The sequence below is a fragment of the Anser cygnoides genome, chromosome 1 (assembly GCF_040182565.1).
Source record: "Anser cygnoides isolate HZ-2024a breed goose chromosome 1, Taihu_goose_T2T_genome, whole genome shotgun sequence".
Lineage (NCBI taxonomy): Eukaryota > Metazoa > Chordata > Aves > Anseriformes > Anatidae > Anser > Anser cygnoides.
The window spans coordinates 1,693,051-1,712,539 of NC_089873.1; the positions used below are offsets into that span (position 1 = coordinate 1,693,051).

At 55.6% G+C, this 19,489-nt stretch overlaps 1 protein-coding gene and 1 long non-coding RNA gene across 4 annotated transcripts; both read left to right on the forward strand.

The window, feature by feature from the left end:
- Positions 1-1,624: 1,624 nt before the first annotated feature.
- LOC136790935 (uncharacterized) lies at positions 1,625-8,964 on the forward strand. 2 transcript variants are annotated; one of them, XR_010831853.1, is made up of 5 exons: positions 1,625-2,025; positions 2,186-2,314; positions 3,192-4,388; positions 5,931-6,436; positions 7,817-8,964. It is a non-coding gene; the product is annotated as an uncharacterized lncRNA (long non-coding RNA). The 2 variants fall into 2 exon arrangements; XR_010831860.1 differs by having other exon boundaries at positions 1,957-2,086.
- A 1,417-nt stretch (positions 8,965-10,381) lies between these two features.
- Positions 10,382-19,197, forward strand: IL15RA (interleukin 15 receptor subunit alpha). 2 transcript variants are annotated; one of them, XM_048062684.2, is made up of 8 exons: positions 10,382-10,597; positions 15,351-15,539; positions 15,657-15,734; positions 16,266-16,457; positions 16,660-16,689; positions 17,000-17,057; positions 17,182-17,524; positions 17,985-19,197. In XM_048062684.2, the coding sequence occupies exons 1-7, from the start codon at positions 10,525-10,527 to the stop codon at positions 17,291-17,293; spliced, it is 732 nt and encodes a 243-aa protein (XP_047918641.2). In that variant the 5' UTR covers positions 10,382-10,524; the 3' UTR covers positions 17,294-17,524; positions 17,985-19,197. The 2 variants fall into 2 exon arrangements, with proteins under 2 accessions (XP_047918641.2, XP_066854868.1); XM_066998767.1 differs by lacking the exon at positions 16,266-16,457 and having other exon boundaries at positions 10,383-10,597.
- Positions 19,198-19,489: the final 292 nt, after the last annotated feature.

Genomic DNA, 19,489 nt, shown 5'->3' on the forward strand with positions numbered 1-19,489 from the left:
TGTCAGCCTTCACCAGCAGAGGAATGGTGTCGTGATAGCTTTTCCCTTCCTATTTATGAGATTAAATGATCAAATGGTAGTCAAACAGATTCCTTATCAGGTTGCTTCCCAGAATGTGCTCTGCCTGGGGCTCTGTTTTAACGAGCTATCCTGTTCAAGGGGCGATTTCATGCTCACAGACCTGACTGCGACTTATGCCAAGAGCAGGAGCAGACTGAACCCATCGTGCTGTACAGAAGAAGACCATCCCCACCATGCTGTACGCGAGCAGACCATCCCCACCGTGCTGTACAGGAGCAGGCCATACCCACCACACCAACAACATGCCATAGACGTCGTGGCCGGGGGGAGCCAGCTGGGACACAGTCAGAGCAGCCAAGCACAATGCGCTACATCTGCCCTGGCTTCGCTAACACAGCCGGACCACAAAGATTAATTGCATAATCCGGTGAACAAATTAGTCTGCTGGAGAAAGAACATCCATAAATCTATTTGAAAACCTCAGCGGGAGCTGGTTGCCGTCAGCAAGGCAGCTGGGACAGTTGGAGTTGTGTCATGGCAGCACACATATGTAGGTCTGGTTTGGTAACCCAGGAAATTTCAGATGGATCAGCCTCAAAGTGCCGCGTTTGTACCAATTCCGTGATTGTGGCCAATTTTTTCTTGCCCCAGAAGAAGTACGGGCTCTATAAAAGGTCGTCCTGTATAATCTGTTCCAAGAGCAGCTCTCATTTTGGTTTTTAGAAAACTAGAGACTGGTGAGTGAGTTTACAGTGTTGGATGAAAAGTTTATCTTTAATTCTAGCCACAAGCAATATGATAAAGTGACCAGCTGGTTTTGTGGTTAGATATTTGCCTGTCTGGACTTCTGCCGCCTAACAGTGCATTGTGTCATGTGGGCTTCCCTTTCTGAGCTTCTGGGTTTACTACTTTCTCCTTTCGGTCTGGTGTGCCACGAGACCTTTGTACCATTCCTGAGACAGATATCCTTTCTCACAGTCTTCTCTGATGTCTTCTGAGAGTTTTTCCTTATCTCTGAGCAGTCAGAATTGCTGTTCTTTACATTCCCTTGAGTCCACATCGTCTGGGAAATGGGACGACTGGTACTGCCTGCTCGCAGGCTACAGGCTTGTGTTTCAGTCCCCTAGTTAATGCAGAGAGATTGATAAAAACCACTTAATATTTCTGATTCTGCTTTTTTATGCAGTCCAGCAAAGACAAATCCCGGTCAAGATGCATTCTTTCAGCAAAATGTTTGAACTGCTCCTTAAGTATGATTAATCTGTCCAAATGCCCTGAATTACACGCTTGTTTTCATGTAACCGTATACAATCTTTTGTAGCAGAAAATTCAAGTGGTGTCTGCTTGGACCAGAAGTGTTGCAATAAAAATTGTTTAACTCTTCTGAAGCAGCATAAGCATGCACAACAAGCAGGGGTCCTTGGCCTCCGAAACCACTTCAGCAAAACCTCCAACCATCTGTGCTGTGTTTTTTTTTGTTGTTGTTGTTCTTATGGTTCTTTTTCAGGAAAGAGCTATAAAAGGAAAGAAATTTTTGCTGGTGGTGTCTGAATCCAAGGAACGAATCCAAGTGTTAAACCACAACTTGTAGTTAGAGGACAGCGTTCATCTCTCTGCTGTCATCGCGGGACATGCTGCTGTCTCATGTTCATTCATGGAATGCTGAAATGTCTCTCTTCAAACCTAAATTCCTCCATTTTGTGAAAGACACAGACAAGATTGCTACGTTCCGCAAGATGGAAGGCTGGAGGCAGTTACTGTCCATTTCTGCAGTTCTCTTCGTTAACGAAGGAGCAATTGAGGACTCTGTCCCCTAACCAGAGATCCTGACTCAGTCATCCCTATCAATTACATCCAATGCCTTAAGAAAGCAACGTTCGAAGGGGCAGTTGCATGCCAGTCCAAGCTTTGCAGGTCTAAATCTCGGTATCAGATGGCGAGGCAGAGCAGAGGGCTTCCTTCCAGATTTCCAAGCAATTCTCTCTGAAACGGTGGCTGCAGATAGTTAAGTATTACCTTCCTCTTAGTCTCCTTACAAAACGCCCCGTTTTCCACAAGAAGAGAGGTAGTTGGCGTGTTTTGCAAAACTGCATCTTGTCTTTCCTTCTGCTCGTGTTAAAGCTCTACTAGTTTAGATATTCGAAGTCATTTGAAGTCTTTGCAGGTATTTTCTGCTGCTGACCACCAGTTCTGATGGAAACCAGCTAAGATGTATCCAGAAGGTGCCGTTTTTTTCCTGTGGACTCCGAGGGAATCGAAGGCAACTGAGTTGAGCGGAGACATCCAGATGTTGGTATGTAAAGCTGGGTGAGATGCGTCCTCCTCCCCTAGCAGATCTTGAAGAGAAGTCAGTGACTTCTCGAGTGATTAACAGGCACAGCACGGTGTTTGGGGAGTGTTTGACGTAGTGTTTGGCATCTCCTCAGTCTTCTTCATCAAAGTATTCCCTACGTGAGAACCTGCGAGTAACCCGCGAGTAAGGGAAGAGATTTGTGCATAAGGCTGGTGTGGAGCAGCTCTCATAAGTGGAGGGCTGTGGTTTTAACTCAGAAATGTGGGAAAAGAACTTGAAAAGCTATAGATGACTACAAGGGGTTGTGGAAGAAGAGCATCTGCTCCTTCTTGGGTGCCTGGTCACGGACCTTTCCCAAGGCAAGAAGGAGTAGTAGGAAAGGGAGGCGGTGATGGGAGCCCCCCGGTCAGACACGCTGATTTAGGTGAGAACGTAGGAATGTTTATGCCACCAGAGCTATCTGATGGAGGGTTTCTAAGGTGGGAGACAATCACAAGGAACAGAACTCCCAGTCTCACTAATTGGCGGGCTAACGAGCTACCGGCACCGCTTCCATTTAGGCTGAACCTTGCGGCTGGTAGGATGTGAACCAAGGGGCCCTGGACCGGGAGGGTGCAGAAACTGCAGAGCTCTGCAACCCATGGGGGTGTGCAGGGGGAACGGGGAGCAGGAGGATCAAAAAGGGGGGATAGGGAGAAAAGAGTATGAAAAAGGCAAAATGTGTGTGAAACGGGGTCGGTCAGTGCAATTTTCTGGCTGAACCTTGTGCCTGATGATCACAGTCTGTCCTATCTTCTTATATCTTCCCTCATTAAATCTTTTCTTAACTATCCCTTTGCTGTTTGCACTCTCTCTCCCATGTGCATGCCTGCTGAAGGAGCATGTGCAGTCCAGGGAGAAGGTTGGGGTCCTGGTGTCGTCTGCTGGAGCCGTTGGGGTCCTGCCATCAGCCACGCTGGGCCAGAGCAGCTGGAGGAAGCCGCCGCTCTTTGCTGCATTTAACAATAACAAACGAAGTCAAAGTACTCCCAAAATGTATTATCCTAGTTTATTTTTCCTATCTCATTAAAAAAAAAAAGAAAGAAAGAATGATAAACAGATTATATATGTGCAGGAGCGTTCATCTTCCAAAAACAACCCCATGTCCTTGCAACCTTACTGAAAGCTGAAAATGTTGGCAGCACGGACAGTTTGCAAGACTGAGTTCTTTACTCTGGCCAATAACTTGTTACCACTGTTTAAAGCCTTTCAGTATAACTTTTCTAGAGTGGTTACTCCGACGTCCAGCTTTTAATCTATCTTGCCTACCGAAGCTATAATCGTATCTGCATGGAATTAACCCCAGGAGAAATGCTTGCTCATTTAAAAACTGTGTTCAGTGTTAATTAATGTTAGCATATTCCTTTTTATCCATGCTTTCTAAGTGCCCTGTGGCTTCAGATGAGAAATCTTCTTCCAGAAAGTACAGGTTCACAAAAAAATCCACTCTGGGACCTTTCTGCTACTGTTTTCAGAAATCCATGACAGTCCTTGTCCGAAGGCATGCCCTGCACTAGTTCATCCCTTCATCTCTGAACGTAATTCGTTAATGTGATTTTGCTATTCCAAGCCAAAGTCCTAATTCCAAATTCCTTGTCTGTATTTCATCTTCTCCAGCTAAAGCTGGTGGCAGCACTCCTCAGCTCTCGTGCACATGTTAAAGACACACGGTTGCTTTCAAGGTGCTGTGCGAGCCCTTTCCTCGCCGTGTCTGCAGTTTCCACTCCTCTCTCGAGCTCCCCTGCTCATAGATCCTTTGCCCCATCCCAAAAATCACAGAGGCAGCTGCCGGGAGACTTTCTCCTGCAGGAAGGACACACTTCTCAGCTGCACGTTTTCCTTTGGCTTATGCCGAGAAAGTGATTTGTTTTTATTTTTATTTTCTATTTGTTGCAACTTTGCAGTACAAAAGGAGATAAGAAGGAAAGGGGAAAGCCATAAACAAAATAGACAGAGATACAGACCCAGTGGAGGCCAAAGACAAGAAACAAACCCCAGCAGTCACCCTAATTGATGCACTGTTAAAAAACCCCAGGTGAGCTGGGACTTTCCTACTGATACAGGTGCAAACCCGAGGGTCCTTGTACTGGGGGTGCTGGTGTGCAGACTGGTGAAGGCGTGTGCAGGGAGTGAAAAATGAGGAATAGACAAGAAAAGGTATAAAAGGGGCCAGCTTGGTGGAAAATGGAGCTGGTCTGTATGCTTGTCTGCCCCAGCCCCATGTCCCTGTCACAGCAGTCCGTCTGTCTCCTTATTAAATCCTTTTTTACCGAGCTCTCTGTGTAACCTCACATCTCAGCGACGAAACATTTCTAACCAGAATTCGCCTTTTTTAGAAGAAATTCCTCTCTTTAACCCTTCCAGCTTTATCCTCCCTTTTTCTTTTGCCTCTGGTGGCACCTTTTTATCTTACGTTTGCCTCCCTGGTCTATGCAGGAGCCCCTGGCTCCGCCTGGCTGCTCAGGCTTAGCACCCACCAGTATTGCTTCCCCGGCATTTTGTGGCCTTGTTGGCGTGCACGCACAGCACTGAAGCTGTTACGTGCTGAACACACGTCCGAGATCATGGTTTCGTGATCACGGTTGCACCTCCGACTGCTTTCAGGAGCAGCAACACCCGCTTAATCCTCTCCTCAGCAGTAGGATGGAGCAAGGCTAAAAACAGCGTAATGGTCTGCTCCGAACCAACACAAATAATGACCTTACGACTCTGCTAACTTATTAGGCCACTCTATCCTCGGGTAACGATGCATCTCCTAAACCAGGGCTTGGAGTAACTGTCTATAAATAGCCAGCTTGGAGCATTTGCTTTCTCAGCTTCTCTGCCAGCTCCAAGAACTCGAGAAAAGCAGTGTGGCGGGCCAGCAACATACCCAGATGCCTGCTGCGGGACGTCGCTTGTGAGTACGGATTTTCTCAGGCCAACGAGAGGAAAAATAAAAACATCCTCGCGGCAAGGGCAAGCTGGGAGGCTGCACTGCGCAACCCCCTCAATCTCATCATAAAGCCACGTCGAAGCTTAATACCCTCAGCCATCTACAGACGGATGAGAAGATCCGTGAAATGAAAACCAACCCGCTCCTAAGCCCGTTTTCCCCGAGCTTTGAGTCCTCTATTACAAGCTGTTTCCTTTGGCACCGTGTAGAGGGCAAGGAGAGTTTCCCTGAACTCGTTAAAAGGAGGAAAATGTGTTTTGTTTCATTTCGTTTTGTTTCCAAGCCTTTGCAGCACCGTTTTTCTCCGCACGAGTGTTTCGGAGTGAACATCTCCCAGTTACCATAATTTACAGCTTTCAACGGCGAATGCAGGCGAGCTTAATTTCACACAACTCAGGGCAGTTTTAAAAGCTACTGTGCTCACAGGGATTTTTGGCGTGATGTAACACACCTTGCCTGTACCTTGTTACACTTTCTACCATTGAATGACGTCACGTACAATGTTTTTCACCCCAAGGAAAGTAAAATGGGAAAATGCCTCCTATGACAGGCATTTATAGGCTTCTGGAAAGAGCCATAGAAATCTACCATCCTCCTTACTAAAAAAATAAATAAAGTGAGCAATATTATTTTTGCTTTCAGAGAAGTCTCCTGGGGATATGATTTATGGACAAAGGGACTGCGTCCAAGCCTCTGGCCGGCAGTGTTACAGCCTCGTGTTTCATCGCTCGTCTCCCCCAGGATGTACTACGATCGCATAAATTGAAGGTTCGCAGCCCAAATCTGCCACTTTTCTCGGAGAAAAGGCTGCGGCGTTTCTCGCCGATGACCTTACGCTCTGAGAGCCGAAATTCCCCAAAGCCACGGATCCCAGAGGACAAGACCCAGAGCAACCCTGCGGCAGAAACCCCCTCCGTGGTTTCATCGGTGCCTGCCCCCACCCCATCGCCCTACATGGGAACGGAGCTGAATTTCCAAAAAACCCCGCCGGAGATCCCCGCTGAGCCAAGCAGCCCACTCCACCTCTTGCTCGTCTCCCGTGTGATTTCTTGGTGGTAAAGTCCTGCCTGATGAAACACCGGCACGGAGCAAATCCTCTTGTCGAGCCCAGGAGCAGCCTTTGGAAGTGCAGGAGCCCCCCCAGCCAGGTATCGCGGATTTAAGAGCCACAGGGGCTCACGCCTGCTGAGCCGAGCCAGGGTATTCCTGTGGGCAGAGAAACCAACCCATTTCCAGGAACTCCGCCACCTTGCAGCCAGAAATAAAAAGCTGCTGATGTGTGTCAGTGCGTAAAACCTGCAGCAAACAAGTGTGGGCTCCAGGCAGTGCGTTAGGTCTCTTAGCAAAAAACCGTCCCAACTAGAATGCTGAGCACTGCGTTGCCTTCTTACTTCTTTTTATTCTTTCTCCTCCTCCTTTTCCTCCTTCTTCTTTTCCTGCTTCTTCTCCTTCTTCTGCTTCTCCCTTCTCCTCCTGATTCTCTTTTCTCCTGCTTTTCTTGTTTCTTCTTTCTTCTCCTTCCTCCTTCCCCTGCTTCTCCTGCTATTCCTCCTCCTTTCTTTCTCCTCCTTCTCCTCCTTCTACTTCTCCTCCTCCTCCTTCACCTTCCCCTTCTCCTCTCCTTCTCCTTTCTACTTCTGCTTCTCCTGCTTCTTCTCCTTCTCCTTTCTCATCTTCCTTCTCCTCTTTCTCTTCCTTCTCCTCTCTTCCTCCTCCTTTCCCCTTCTTCTGCTTCTTCTTCTCGTCGTCCTCCTCCTCCTTCTTCTGCACCTCCTCCTTCTTTCTCTCATTCTTCTCCTCCTTTTTCTCTTTATTCTTCTTTGTCCTCCTCTTCCTTCTCCTTATTAATCAACACATTTAACTTTTAAAACTCACCTGCAACACCCGTAAGATAATTTTTTTTTGCATCTATGCACCCCCGGGTGGGGAGCAGTGCCAGGTGTGGGTCACGCTTACTTTTGCCTCTCCAAGCCTGGCGCCGGCATTCCTCATTTGCAGACCTAATTACAGGAGGCCTAATTGTTATTTCTGTACCGGAAAGCCAGCTGCTTCTTTCATAGAGAGCCTCAACGGTTTTGGAGCTGCCATAAGGCAAAGCATTAGCACTGTGACTGCTTCCTGGGTAAGGAAACAGCTGAACTTTTTTTTGATGTTGCTTTTTTTCCAGGGCTCTATTCTGATTTTGTCCAGGTGCCCTTTCTAGACACAAAACTAGAGCAGGGATGCTAAGCTGACGGGAAATCACTCCACCTCGCAAATCTGATCTTTAAAAACAGTTCCTAGCAACCTTTGGTACTTACCACATGCAAATAGAACAGGTGAACCAAACCCCAACACATTCCTGGGAGATAAGAGCATTTTATAATAATCTCACATCCCCAGGGGTTATACGTGCTCGGCACAGGTTATGCTAGAATTGATAAGAAATGAATTATTCCTGGCTGAATCCCCAAAGAAAAGCAAAAGCAGATTTATCGTTGTGCCCTGCGCTATTTTGCTGTTTAAGTAACCGTTTCCGTTGCTTTTAGCTGGAAAGTGAACACAAAGGAACGTTTTAACCCCGGCAGGAGAGGGGTCGTCACTGCCGGCGCCGCCTCTTGGAACAAGCAAGTTTTCTCTCTTTGAAGCCACTGGACTGGGCTCTACTCCTGGTCTGAATCCAGCTTTTCTTACCCCAGAAATCTTCAGTAAAATAGTCAGTAATACAACCCTTACGTAGCCAAGGAGGAAGAAACAAAACTCCAGCAGCAAAAGGCAATAAAGCGACCTGACAAGGCGAATTATTGAAACATTGCCTATTCAAAGCTCTCTTAAATTTGCGCAGGAACTTGGAAACGAAGCACAGAAGGGGCAGGCGCCACCAAAACCGGTCTGTTCTTGCGTGCGTGCACCGTGACACCGCCATTTGTGCCACGCTGCACGGTTCTCCGCGTGTCACTGGTGTCTTCAGGAGCCTTGTAGGGTTTATTGTTTGGGACTCCCAGAACTTGCAGAACTCATCGGCTCTTTCTACCCAGCCTTCCCCAGAGCGACGCATGGCGAGACAGTGGATGATAGCTCAGCCCCAAACTTGTTCCTCAGACGCTAGAAGCAATTGAAAGGGCAACTCTTAACACCATTAGCTTGGCCGTGGGTTGGCAAAGCCCTTTGAAAATAGAAAAGATGAGCTCAGCCCCTGGTCATCTCCCTGTCCCATGGCAAGGGATGCTTTAGGATCACTTCCTTGTCTTGGTGCATAGGGCAAGGGCAAGGTGAGAAGGATCCTTTGGTGCCATGTGCCGAGGACAGGGCACAAAGAACTCCCTGGGACAGGGAACAGGCAGGGCTCAAGGGGACGACGCTAGAAATCATCAGCCACGGTCACTTGACGGCTCTGGTTTTTGCAGAAGAGCCTCCTGTTGAAAATGTGCTGTTCTCAGGCACTGCATTTCTCCAGTTTGGCGAATATAAGCACTTGCACTTCGCTTAGCTTACCTAAGCAATGTTCATGAGCTACAGGGCTTGTTTTTATAAGGATTACAAAAGCCCTCCCCCAAAATCTGGTATGAGGCTCTCGTGTCCTCTGCGGCTTTTGAATGAATGTTTGCAGAAGCCCTTGCAGGCTGAGGATTTTCTTTACCAAATCCTGGTGTTATCGCCCTCAGCTATTTATTGCTTTAGCTCATTGTGAACTCTAACCTGCTGATTGCTTCATAGCACTCGTCTGGTGAAATCTTGACTGTCCAGAGTACGCAGATTAAGAAGTGTGCTTTCTAAAATACACTCAGAAGGGTTTAATGATGTGATGGCCGCCTGGGCCGCCAGCCACAACCCTCTTTTGCTCTGAGGGAGGTTAATGGGGGTTGATGCCTTCGCCGTGGTGGGCAGAGGGAGAGTTTACCTACTTCTCTCGAAGGCTTTCTAATCGGCCGTGAAAAGTGATCCTTCAAATAGCCCTCCCCTTTCGTTGTTTTTCTGTTGTGTTGTTGTCGTAGTCGTCTTCTCCCCTATTCGCCACCAAGACGAAACAACTCGTGGCCAGTGGAAGGGGAAACGGAGACACACGAAGCCAGGAGGCCCCCAGCAAGGAGCCGTAGGGCTGCCTGGGGCAGGTTTGTTGTGAGCAGGGCCTGCGGGAGCAGCGCGGTCCCAGACGTGCCGCGGGTTGGCGTCCAAATGCAGGAGCTCTGCACATCTTCCAGGGCCTTGGCTCATCGCCTGGTTTCCAGTTTCGGACCAGCAAGCTCCACCTCCAGCATTTCAGGCCTCTGACATCGACGTCCCTGGGGTCCCCCACCCACCCAAAGAGAGTTTGGGCTGAGAATTTGGTTTAAGAGGGTTCTGGTATCGCACCCAACTGGATTCCCCAGGCACTGGGGCAGGGGGGAGTAGCATTCCGCCAGGGCACTGCATTTCCCCCGGGTACCTCAACGCATCCCCGTGCTGAATGCTTCATCATCCCCTACCAGGAGCTGCATCCCCTCCGGTTACTGCATCGCCCTGGTACCGCTTCCCACCCTGCGTACTGCATCCTCCTGGCTCCATCCCCCCCTTAAGGTGATGTGTCTCCCCCCCGCTATCGCAGCCCTCCTTTGAGTATTGCGTCCCGCCCCCAGACATTGCATCCCCCTGGGTTAACACGTCTTCCCCCGGTATCGTAACCCCCCTTCGGGTGTTGCAGTCCCTTATTTTGGGCATTGCATCCCCCTGGGGTAACGCATCTCCCTCCTTCACGTATCACATCCTGTCTTTGGGTAGTGTATGACCCCCTTTGGGTGTTTCATCCCCCCCCCCTTGGGTGTTGCATCCCCCTTTGGGTGTTGCATCCCCCTCTTTGGGTATTGCAACCCCCTGGGGTAAAGAATCCCCCCCCTTTTGGGTATTGCAACCCCCTGGGGTAACGCATCCTCCCTCCCCCTACCGCACCCCCTGGGGTACCACATCTCCCCCTTTTGGCCACAGCACCCCCCTGGGGTACCACATCTCCCCCTTTCGGGTACCGCACCCCCGTCCCACCCCCCCCCTCCACCCCCCCCCACCGGGTGCCGCCCCCCTGGCGGCCCCATCCCCTCGGGGCGGGCGCGTCCCCGTCGGGCTCACCCGAGGCCGAAAGCGAAAGCGAAAGGGGCAGGGCCTGGAAGACGAGAGAAGGGAAGGGAAGGGAAGGGAAAGGGCCATGGCCGGCGGCGGAGGGCGGCGGGGCAGCGCCTCGGAGCCCCCGGGGGAGCCCTGAGCCCCCGGCCCGGTGCCGCCGCCCATGGCGCGCCCGCTGCTGCCGCTGCTCTGCGGGGCCGTCGCCCTCCTGCTGCCCTGGGCCGCCGGCGAAACCGGTAAGCGAGGCTTCCCCGGGGCTCCCGTCCTGCCGGCGGGGGGCCCGAGCCCCCCCCCGTGGTCCCTAGGGGGCACCCATGGGTGCCCGGGCCGCCCCGGCGGGGAGGGAGGCGCTGGGTGCGCGCCCGGGGGCTCCCGGCGTGGCTGCGCTTCGCCCTGGGGTCCCCCGGTTCCCTCCCGGGGTGGCCACGCTGCACCCGTGGGTGCCCGCCCTGCACCCTGAGTGCTCACCCTGCACCCACGGGTGCTCACCAAGCGCCCGCGGGTCCCCACGCTGCTCCTACGGGTCCCCACGCTGCACCCATGGGTGCCCACGCTGCACCTAAGTGCTCACCCTGCACCCACGGGTGCTCACCAAGCGTCCGCGGGTCCCCACGCTGCACCCATGGGTGCCCACGCTGCACCCAAGTGCTCACCCTGCACCCACGGGTGCTCACCAAGCGTCCGCGGGTCCCCACGCAGCACCCAAGAGTCCCCACGCTGCACCCAAGTGCTCACCCTGCACCCACGGGTCCCCACGCTGCGCCCACGGATGCCCACGCTGCGCCCACGCTGCTCCCCCAGCTCCCCTTGCACCCCACCGGGTACCCGCCTGCCCCACTTAGCGCCCACCCCAAACCCCCACCGGCGTCCCTGGAGGTTCGGGGGCGATTTTAGGAGCCGGGTCCCGCCGCTGCTCCCCACGGGAGACGGATCACGGCGGGGGGGGGGGGGGGGTTCCCTTTGGGGGGCACGGAGCTGGGGCGCGACGCGGGGCTCGGGGCAGTTCGTGGCATCGCCGCCAGACCGGGAGCTTGTGGAAATTTGGCATCGCCTCTCCCAAGCGGCTTCAGGAAAACCGGCGCCGCGCCGTCAGAGGAGCCAGCGATGCTCAGAGCCCAGGGGAAACGCTCGCACCGGGCCGCAAGACCTTCCTCTGCACGTGTTAGCCCCGCTTAATTAACTGCAAAACGGGGGGGATTTGGAAACGTTTGCCTGGAAGTGGAAGCACGGGAAATAAGGCTGGGCGCCCTGCAGAGCTTCGGGACGGCTTTCGTGCTCCCTTTATCTGGCTGCTGGCTGCCAAAACAGCAACGCCCTGGAAAATGAGTTTATTCCCATCTCTAAACAGCCGGCGTGTGCACGCAGCGCTGTAAAGCGACTCCGGCGGCGAACGAAACGCACGAGAGCGTTTTCCCCGAAGGCAGCACCTCCTGCCCTGGCCCCACGGATGATGCTCCCGGCGGCGCCGATGGAAGCAGGACCGCGGTTTGGGGCACAGAGCGCGTTTACCCGGGGCGGTCGGGAACAAAGGGCGCGATGCGGAGCTGCTTGGGACGCGGGGAAGGACGTCGGGAGCAGGTTTGGTGGCTCGAGGAAAACTCGGCCGCTTTTAATTCGGCCGCTGGGTAACTCGGGGGGTGCCGCAGCCGCTGCAGCCGCTGCACCCGCTGCATCCCGCGGAGCTCGCACCAGGTGTCGCGCCCCCCGCTCTCCATCCCCGGGGCCGCGTTTCTCGGGGAAAGCACAGGAACGCGTGGGTATTTGTCAGGAGAAATCTTTTCTTGCCTTTAGGAAGCGGGGAGGGTGAATCTGAGCCTGGCAGCAGGGGAAGCGCCAGCACCGGGCTCCCCGCGGCTCTCCTGGATGCGTGGGGCTGAACCTGAACTCGCCCTTTTTTGTGCAGATTTGGGGATTTGAGGATTTGCTCAGCAGGCGACTCACGGGGGCAACTCGGTGTGTGTTCAGTTTTAACTTAATTCCAGCGAAAATTAAATTTGTGCTTATTTTCTTAACACCTTCCATTACCGTCACGCCTGATTTTACCACGGAGCGATTTTTCCTTTTCGGTAAGAGACAAACCCACCGGTGTCTCCTCGTTGGATGTTTCCGTCCTAACCCCTCTTCCTCGCAGCCACGGGCACGGCTGTTCGATTTCACGTGCTTTGGGGCACGTTAGCTGCAAAACGGAAAAAAGTTTTACTTATTTCTGTGGTTTTGGTGTCTTCCGTGGATCCTCTGGTCTCGGGCACAGAGCTGTGAAATTTCTCTTTCCTCCAGTTTGGTTTTTTTTTTTGGCTCATGTTCTTGATAACATTCGCAGAAAACGGGACCCGCTCTCAGTTTGCTGATCGTTTTCGGAGGAGATTCAGCCACCAACACGGGAAAGCTTTCCCGATGGGGATTCTCTGATGTCTCATTGGGGTTGTGCAGCCCCTGATGCTGGAGGGGGACGGCTTGGTGACGCAGGAACGAGGAGTCCAGGGTCCAAAACCCGCCTGGACCCGAGGTGTGCGCCCAGCACAGCAGCTCGCTCCCGTGCGATGAGTTTTTCAGCATTTGGGCTGGCACATTAACGGCAAAACTCAACCTGAGACGCTGGGAAGGAGCGGGGATCAACAGAGGGATGCTTTTGGCCGTGCCGGCAGTTTTGTGAGCTTTTCCTAGAGTTATCTAGGAAAACAGAAGGCGGATGGCTTGTTTTTTGTAAGGGGAAAGCAAACCCTGGCAAGCGCTGGCTGCATGCCAGTCCCTGGCACTGACCAAACCCGGGGGGCTTCGTCCAGCTGGAAATCTCAGCCCCCGAAGGTTTTCTCCCCTTTTGCCGGCTGGATTTCCCACCGCGCTTGCTTCGCTTTCGCATCGTTTTTATTTTTGGCACCGGAAGGTCTTTGCACTAATTTTATGGCACCGCTGCAGGTTTATTGCCAGGCGAGCGTGCCGCGGAGCGTCCCGTGGCGCTGCCTCCTTTTCCTCCTGGAAATGTCACCGCTCTCTTGAGCGAAGGCCGAGAACCGACGCGCTCGGCACGCGCCCGGCGTCACTCACGCCCTGGACCTCAGCGATGGTGTCTGCAGCATTTCAGGACGTCCCGGCACCGGGGGACGTGGCACGGAGCTGCCCAAACACCAAAACGAAGGGAAGAGGGAGCCAAAGCAGCCCGGGTGGCTCGGACCGCCCCAGGCATCCATGGGGCTCTGCCAGGAGACGCTGCGGATACAAATCGGGGCGTTTCAGCATTAAGTAGCTTTTATTTCCGTGTGATTTGGCTTGTCCCTGTCAATCTGAAGGACGAGGGATACCCACATGGCAGCGCCCGAAGCTGCCCTTTGGCTTCTCCCAGGGCGGCGAGCCGGTCCTGGCTTGCTGCCCACTTCCTTTGTGCCTTTGCCAACACGTGCCGCGGAGCTGCGGCACTGCTGCCAGCGCGGCAGCAGCAGCGGTACGTGCCCCGTGCCCCTGCCCTGAGAGCGGGTGGAAATGCCCAGAAATGGACCCCGGAGAGGAAGGAGGGCTCGTGCAAGAGGGAGGCTGTGACGGGGTTTGCTCACGAACTGTTTTTGCTGGCTTTGTGATGGGAATTCCCATCGTGCTCCCATCCCTCTTGACATCGCGCTCCCATCCCCATCACGCTCCCGTCCCCACCACGTTCCCGTCGCTGTTGTCCTCCTGTCCCCATCGCCATCATGCTCCCATCCCCATCATGCTTCCATCCCTGTCCCCGTTGCTGTCACGCTCCCAAACCCATTGCGCTCCTGTCCCCGTTGCCACCATGCTCCTGTCCCCGTCGTGCTCCCATCTCTGTCCCCCACTGCCACCACGTTCCCAATCCCATTGCCACCATCGTTCCAGCCCCGTCACCGTCGTGCTCCTGTCCCCGTTATTCTCCCATCCCCACCACTGCAATCCCAACCCCGTTGTCCTTGTGCTCCTACCGACACCCCGCTCCCGGCCCCGCCGCACCGCTGCAGCCGCTGGGCGCTTCCCAGAGCCACTGGGAAGGATTAGGACCTCACCTACAGCCTCGACTCCTGGTGGACACCAGCCTCGGGGACATCACCAAACGTTGCTTCAGCCCAGCATCGCACCGGGAATCCCTCCCTGCCAAACGTGCCCCATCCCGGGGGGCACTGCTCCATCCGTGCCGCGCAGCCGCGCATCCACGCCGTGCATCACGTCCCGACCACGTCCCGGTGCGCGCCCCGCGGCGTCACCGCTCTGCCCAGGCCTGGGGACAGGCTGTGGACACGCGAGCCTTTCCCATGTCGCAGCGAGGGCACAGCCTCGGGGTAGGAGCCGCCGGGAAACTTTCTCCACCGCGCCAGGGAAAAGGAAGCGAAATCGTGACACCCTCTTGCAAAACCGACCTCAGATCGGAGCTAAAGGGGAAGCGCGAGCGCTGCTGGGGAGAAGGAAAGTGATAACTCAGGTCCCCACCGTCCTGCTGCCTGGCCACGTGGCGGTCAGATTTCGGCCACCTCTGGGGTTGTGGGTCGCAGCCACCAGCGGGGGAGACGACCCCAGGAAGCAGCAGGAGGACTTGTGCAGCGCCTGGAAATTCCCACGTCCTGCAAAACAGGAGGAGAACAGAGCGGAGCCGGAGCGTGGTGGCTGGCGGCGGGACGCGGCTGACCGAGAAGCTCGCTGCAGGAGGAGACATTCTGCTAAAAGGCTTTTTTTCTGCTAAAAGGCTTTTTTCTGCTAAAAGGAGCTGCTCGAAGGGACCACAAATGTGCCAGAAACCCGGCTGTAACCGGGGCCCTGTGCGTGGCACACCGCTGTCCCCCTTCCCCGTGCCCCCCGTGCAGGCACAGCCACCTCCGTTTGCAGGCTCTGTGCTGGATGAGGCTCTCCCAGCCCTGGAGCAGCACCAATGCCCCGTACCCCCTTCCCCAGCAGGATGGAACCCCCCCCGTTGGGCACGGTGAGCCAGGAGAGCGCCTCATGCCCCCGTTATCGCCTTCATTTCTTTGTTTTCCTCCCCCGTGACAGCGCGATGCAGCCGCCCCAAGGACGTGGCCAACGCGCACATCGACGTGGGCAACAACACGCAGCTCAACGCCTGCCTGCGCTACACCTGCAAGCCGGGCTACAAGCGCAAAGCCGGCACCTCCGGCCTCATCCAGTGCGTCCTCCACGACGCCAAGCCCGTCTGGACGCCCACCAGCCTGCAGTGCATCCGTAAGCTCTCGCCGGGTGGCCTTGGGGACGGGGGGACCGCGGGGACGGGGCGGAGGAGGACGCGGGGTGGCGTTGCCGCCGCCGCTGACGGCGTCTCCGCGTTGTGTCTTCCCCAAGGGGACCCGGCTCTACCCCTGCAAACCCCCAGCCCCGAGCTCCCGACCGTGCTGCCCACCATGAGGACGACCCAAAGAGGTGAGGAAGGGGCGAACGCGGCGCCACGGGGGGGTGTTTGGGGCTGCCTTGGCTGAGGTCACGGTGAGAAAGCGTTGTGGAAAGCCAAACTAGAGGGAATGGCCTCAAGTTGTGCCAGGGGAGGTTCAGTTGGAAATGAGGAGACATTTCTGCTCAGAAAGAGCAGTCAGGCGTTGGGACGGGTTGCCCGGGGAGGTGGTGGAGTCACCGTCCCTGGGGGTGCTCAAGGAAAGTTGGACGTGGTGCTTGGGGACGTGGTTTAGTGGGTGATGGTGGTGGTAGGGGGATGTTGGACCAGATGATCTTGGAGGGCTCTTCTGACCTTAACGCCTCTACGATTCTCTGATCCCATGCTCGAGCAACTCAGCCGCGTGACCTTCCACGGCCTCATAGCTGTGGGGTGGGCTGGGTCGCCCTTGCCACCCCCTGCCTGGATCCGGTGCGAGGCCATGCACGGAGTAAGGGCGCTGCCCAGAGCACCACTGAGAACTGCCCCAGATTCAAAGGGTTTTACACCCTTTCCCCGAGCAGGAACCACCGGCGCCGCTCCGACCTCCAGCCCCTCTCCAGCAGCAACGCCCGTGCCGCCGGTGGCTGATGGGCCATCGCCGGAGACGTCCACGCTGCCGGCAATGTCCCCGCTGCTGGAGACGTCTCCGCCAGGAAAAGGGATGGCCCTGGGGACAACCCCGCTGCCCACTGCCCCCGCGGACCACGCTGCAGGTTGGTTCACCTCCCCAAGGGAGACAACCTGCCAGCGGGGCTGCGTTTCAGTCAGTGCAGGCTCTTTTACTGTTTCAGTGCTTTTTCCTCTTCTCTCCGAGCTCCTTTTTAACGCTGTTCCCCCCAGCATCTTCCCCTTTCCTGGGCTTCCCCAGCTCTGTAGCTAAAATCTCCATTTCTCTTTTTTTTTTTTCTTTTTCAGTTTCCGCCCAGATATTGGCCTCTTCCATCGGTAAGCAGCGCTCGGTTGAGCAAAAAAAGCTCATTTTTGGCAAGCGTGGGTTAATTTAATTTGTATTTTTACCCTGAAAGCCACTCTCAGAGCCGTGCGAGGTTTGTGCCACGGTCGGGAGCGATGCCTCCAAGGGGGGGCAGGATGCAGCGCCCCTATTTCTTCCCCCAGCAGGGAAGGTACCTTAAAAATACGCTGTGAAAAGTTGTGCATAACGCAATTTTGGCTCTTTACGGAGGCGTTTTGAGCGGGGCTGTTCCCTTGGCCATGCGTCGGAAGATGCTCATCGGCTGCCTCGTCTCTCCCACAGGGCTCCCGCTGCTGGTCATCGCCAGCGTTGTGGCTTGCTGCTGCTGGAGGATGAAAATGTAAGTGTGCTGAGCCCCACGCGGTTCCCCCCACACTGGTGACAAGCCACTGTTGTCCCCTGAGCTGTCCTAAAAGCTGGGGAAAACCCTTTGGGTGCCGACGACGCTCCTCTCCCGTCCACAGGAGTGCCCAGCAGGAGTACACGGTGGCGGGGACGGCCATCCCCATGGTGGCTCCCGCCGCCGCAGCCGAGGACGATGAGACGGTGCCACCCGGCGTCTTCCCCACGGGCTGAGCACCCACGGCCGGGCAACTCGGTGTACCTGCCAGCCCGGCCAGCGAGGAGGGTGCTCGGGGCTCGGCTGGAAAGCCGGATGCTTCCCCGAGCGGCAGCGGCGCGGGGCAGAGCACGTCCCCCGTCCCCAGCTGCCCTGCACACGGCGCATCCTCGCCCCGGGGACACGCGGCTGCTTTGCCCAGCCTGACCAAGTGACTGTCACGGAAGAGCCCGCTCCGTCGGCCGAAGGTGCGTGGTTATCCTGCTGGGCAGCTCGGTGGGTGAGCCCTGGGAGCACCCTGGGGCGGTGGAAGTGGTGGGGTGGCCTGAGCTGGGGGCCAAAAAGCAGGAGGTATTTAAACACGGGCCGGAGGAGCGGGATGTGAGGCACTGAGGCAGGCCATGAGCAGGACACCCATGGGTGCCCCATGCCCACAGGCAGCAGGATGCGCCCATCCTCACTGCAGACTGGGCCGTTGGCCCCAGTGGAAGATGTTTTTGGGTACAGGGGACAGGGTTTGTGTGCTGGCATTGAAACCAGGCTGCCCTGCCCCAAATCACACCCCTTCCCTTGGGGGTTGGGCCACCTAGACACCGTCCCTAGAGCTGCTTTAACCCCAAACTGCCCCCAAACCACTGCTCACGGTCACTGCACACCCGGGCGAGCATCCTTCTGCCGTGCTCTGACTCCTTCCCGGCTCTCTTTCAGCCACCCCCGAGCCATCGACCGCAGCGAGGAGCTCCAGCACCAGCACCAGCACCAGCCCGCTGCGGCTCAGGGGCCCTCGGACACAACTCAGGGATCCTTCGGGGGCACTTTCGGCACCGACCCCAGGTGCCCACCGGCTCCGGCTGCTTGCAGGGGGGCGCAAGCAGGAGCGATTCACTACAGACACTGCCAAAACCTGAAAGCAACAACACGCCCTAGGGAATATATTCCCTTGCAGGTTTTCCCTTCTCCACCTGTTTATCTGTTGTTAACCACTCGTTTCCCCCTTGCTACGGAACAGGCAGCTTTGTGGTGACGTTTTATATTAAAATGTGTATATATTGTATATAAAATAACGCACGCAGAGTGGCCGATGCTTTAGTTGGGTGTCTCGGCCTCCACGATGATGGGGAGAGGGAGCAGGTTTGGGGTGAAATCCCCCACTGCAGCAGCCAGGGCTTGCTGGCCAGCCCTGCCACGGCCCGGTGACTGCCCCAAATGGGCACCGCCATCCTCTGGAGGCAAAGTGGCGGCTGCCACGACCCGTTTGGCTCCGCTGGAAGGCAAAAGGGGCTTCAGCAGGCAGCTGGAAAGCAGGAGGTGTCTCACAACTCCTGTCCTTTCCTCCCTTCTGTCTCTTTTCCTCATGTTTGTGCGCTCTGCTGTAGGGACTCACGGCCGAGCGAGGCCTCCTGTCATGGCACTTCACTCCCCTTCTCCTCCCCGGTGCCACGGGGTGGGCAGAAAATAAATGAGGCTGGAAGGAAGCGCAGGAGGTCCCTGGTCCGGCGTCTGCAGTTCCATTTAGCTCCCAAGCATTGTTCTGCCCACGTTTAGGTGAGCGGGAAGACGGAAGCCTTTCTGGAGCTGGCGCTCGGAAAGCGAAAAGAGCCAGCGAAGCAGCTGCCATTCAGTGATTAACCGTGGAAGTCAACAGGATGCGGGAGCTTTCCCAGCCAGGCACGGCTCGTGGCTCCAGGCTGATGTCCAGCAGGTCTCTGCCTGCATCGGTTTCGGTTTTGATCTCTTCGTGGCACGGGGCTCTGGTAGCAGCCAGGGCATCGTCACCGGCCCGCTCTGCTCCATGCTGGTGCGGCCTCACCTCAGGCACTGTGTGAAGTTTGGGGCGTCACAGTGTAAGAAGGACATAAAAATATTAGAGAGTGTCCAAAGGAGGGCTACAAAGATGGGGAAGGGTCTAGAGGGGAAGACATGTGAGGAATGGCTGAGGGCCCTTGGTATGTTCAGCCCAGAGCAGAGCAGGCTGAGGGGAGGCCTCATGGCGGCCTGCAGCTCCCTCACGAGGGGAGCGGAGGGGCAGGCGCTGAGCTCTGCTCTCTGGGGACAGCGACAGGACCCAAGGGAACGGCATGGAGCTGGGACAGGGGAGGGTCAGGGTGGGGGTTAGGGACAGGTTCTGCACCCAGAGGGTGGTCGGGCACTGGGACAGGCTGCCCAGGGACAGTGGTCACGGCACCGAGCCTGACAGAGTTCAAGAGGCGTTT

Bases quoted from the DNA above. Each gene is read 5' to 3' on its own strand.
- IL15RA (XM_048062684.2), top strand. From the start codon at position 10,525: ATGGCGCGCCCGCTGCTGCCGCTGCTCTGCGGGGCCGTCGCCCTCCTG. The intron at 10,598-15,350 runs GTAAGCGAGGCT...CCCCCGTGACAG, and splicing joins CTGGGCCGCCGGCGAAACCG to CGCGATGCAGCCGCCCCAAG. The intron at 16,458-16,659 runs GTTGGTTCACCT...TTTCTTTTTCAG, and splicing joins CCCCGCGGACCACGCTGCAG to TTTCCGCCCAGATATTGGCC.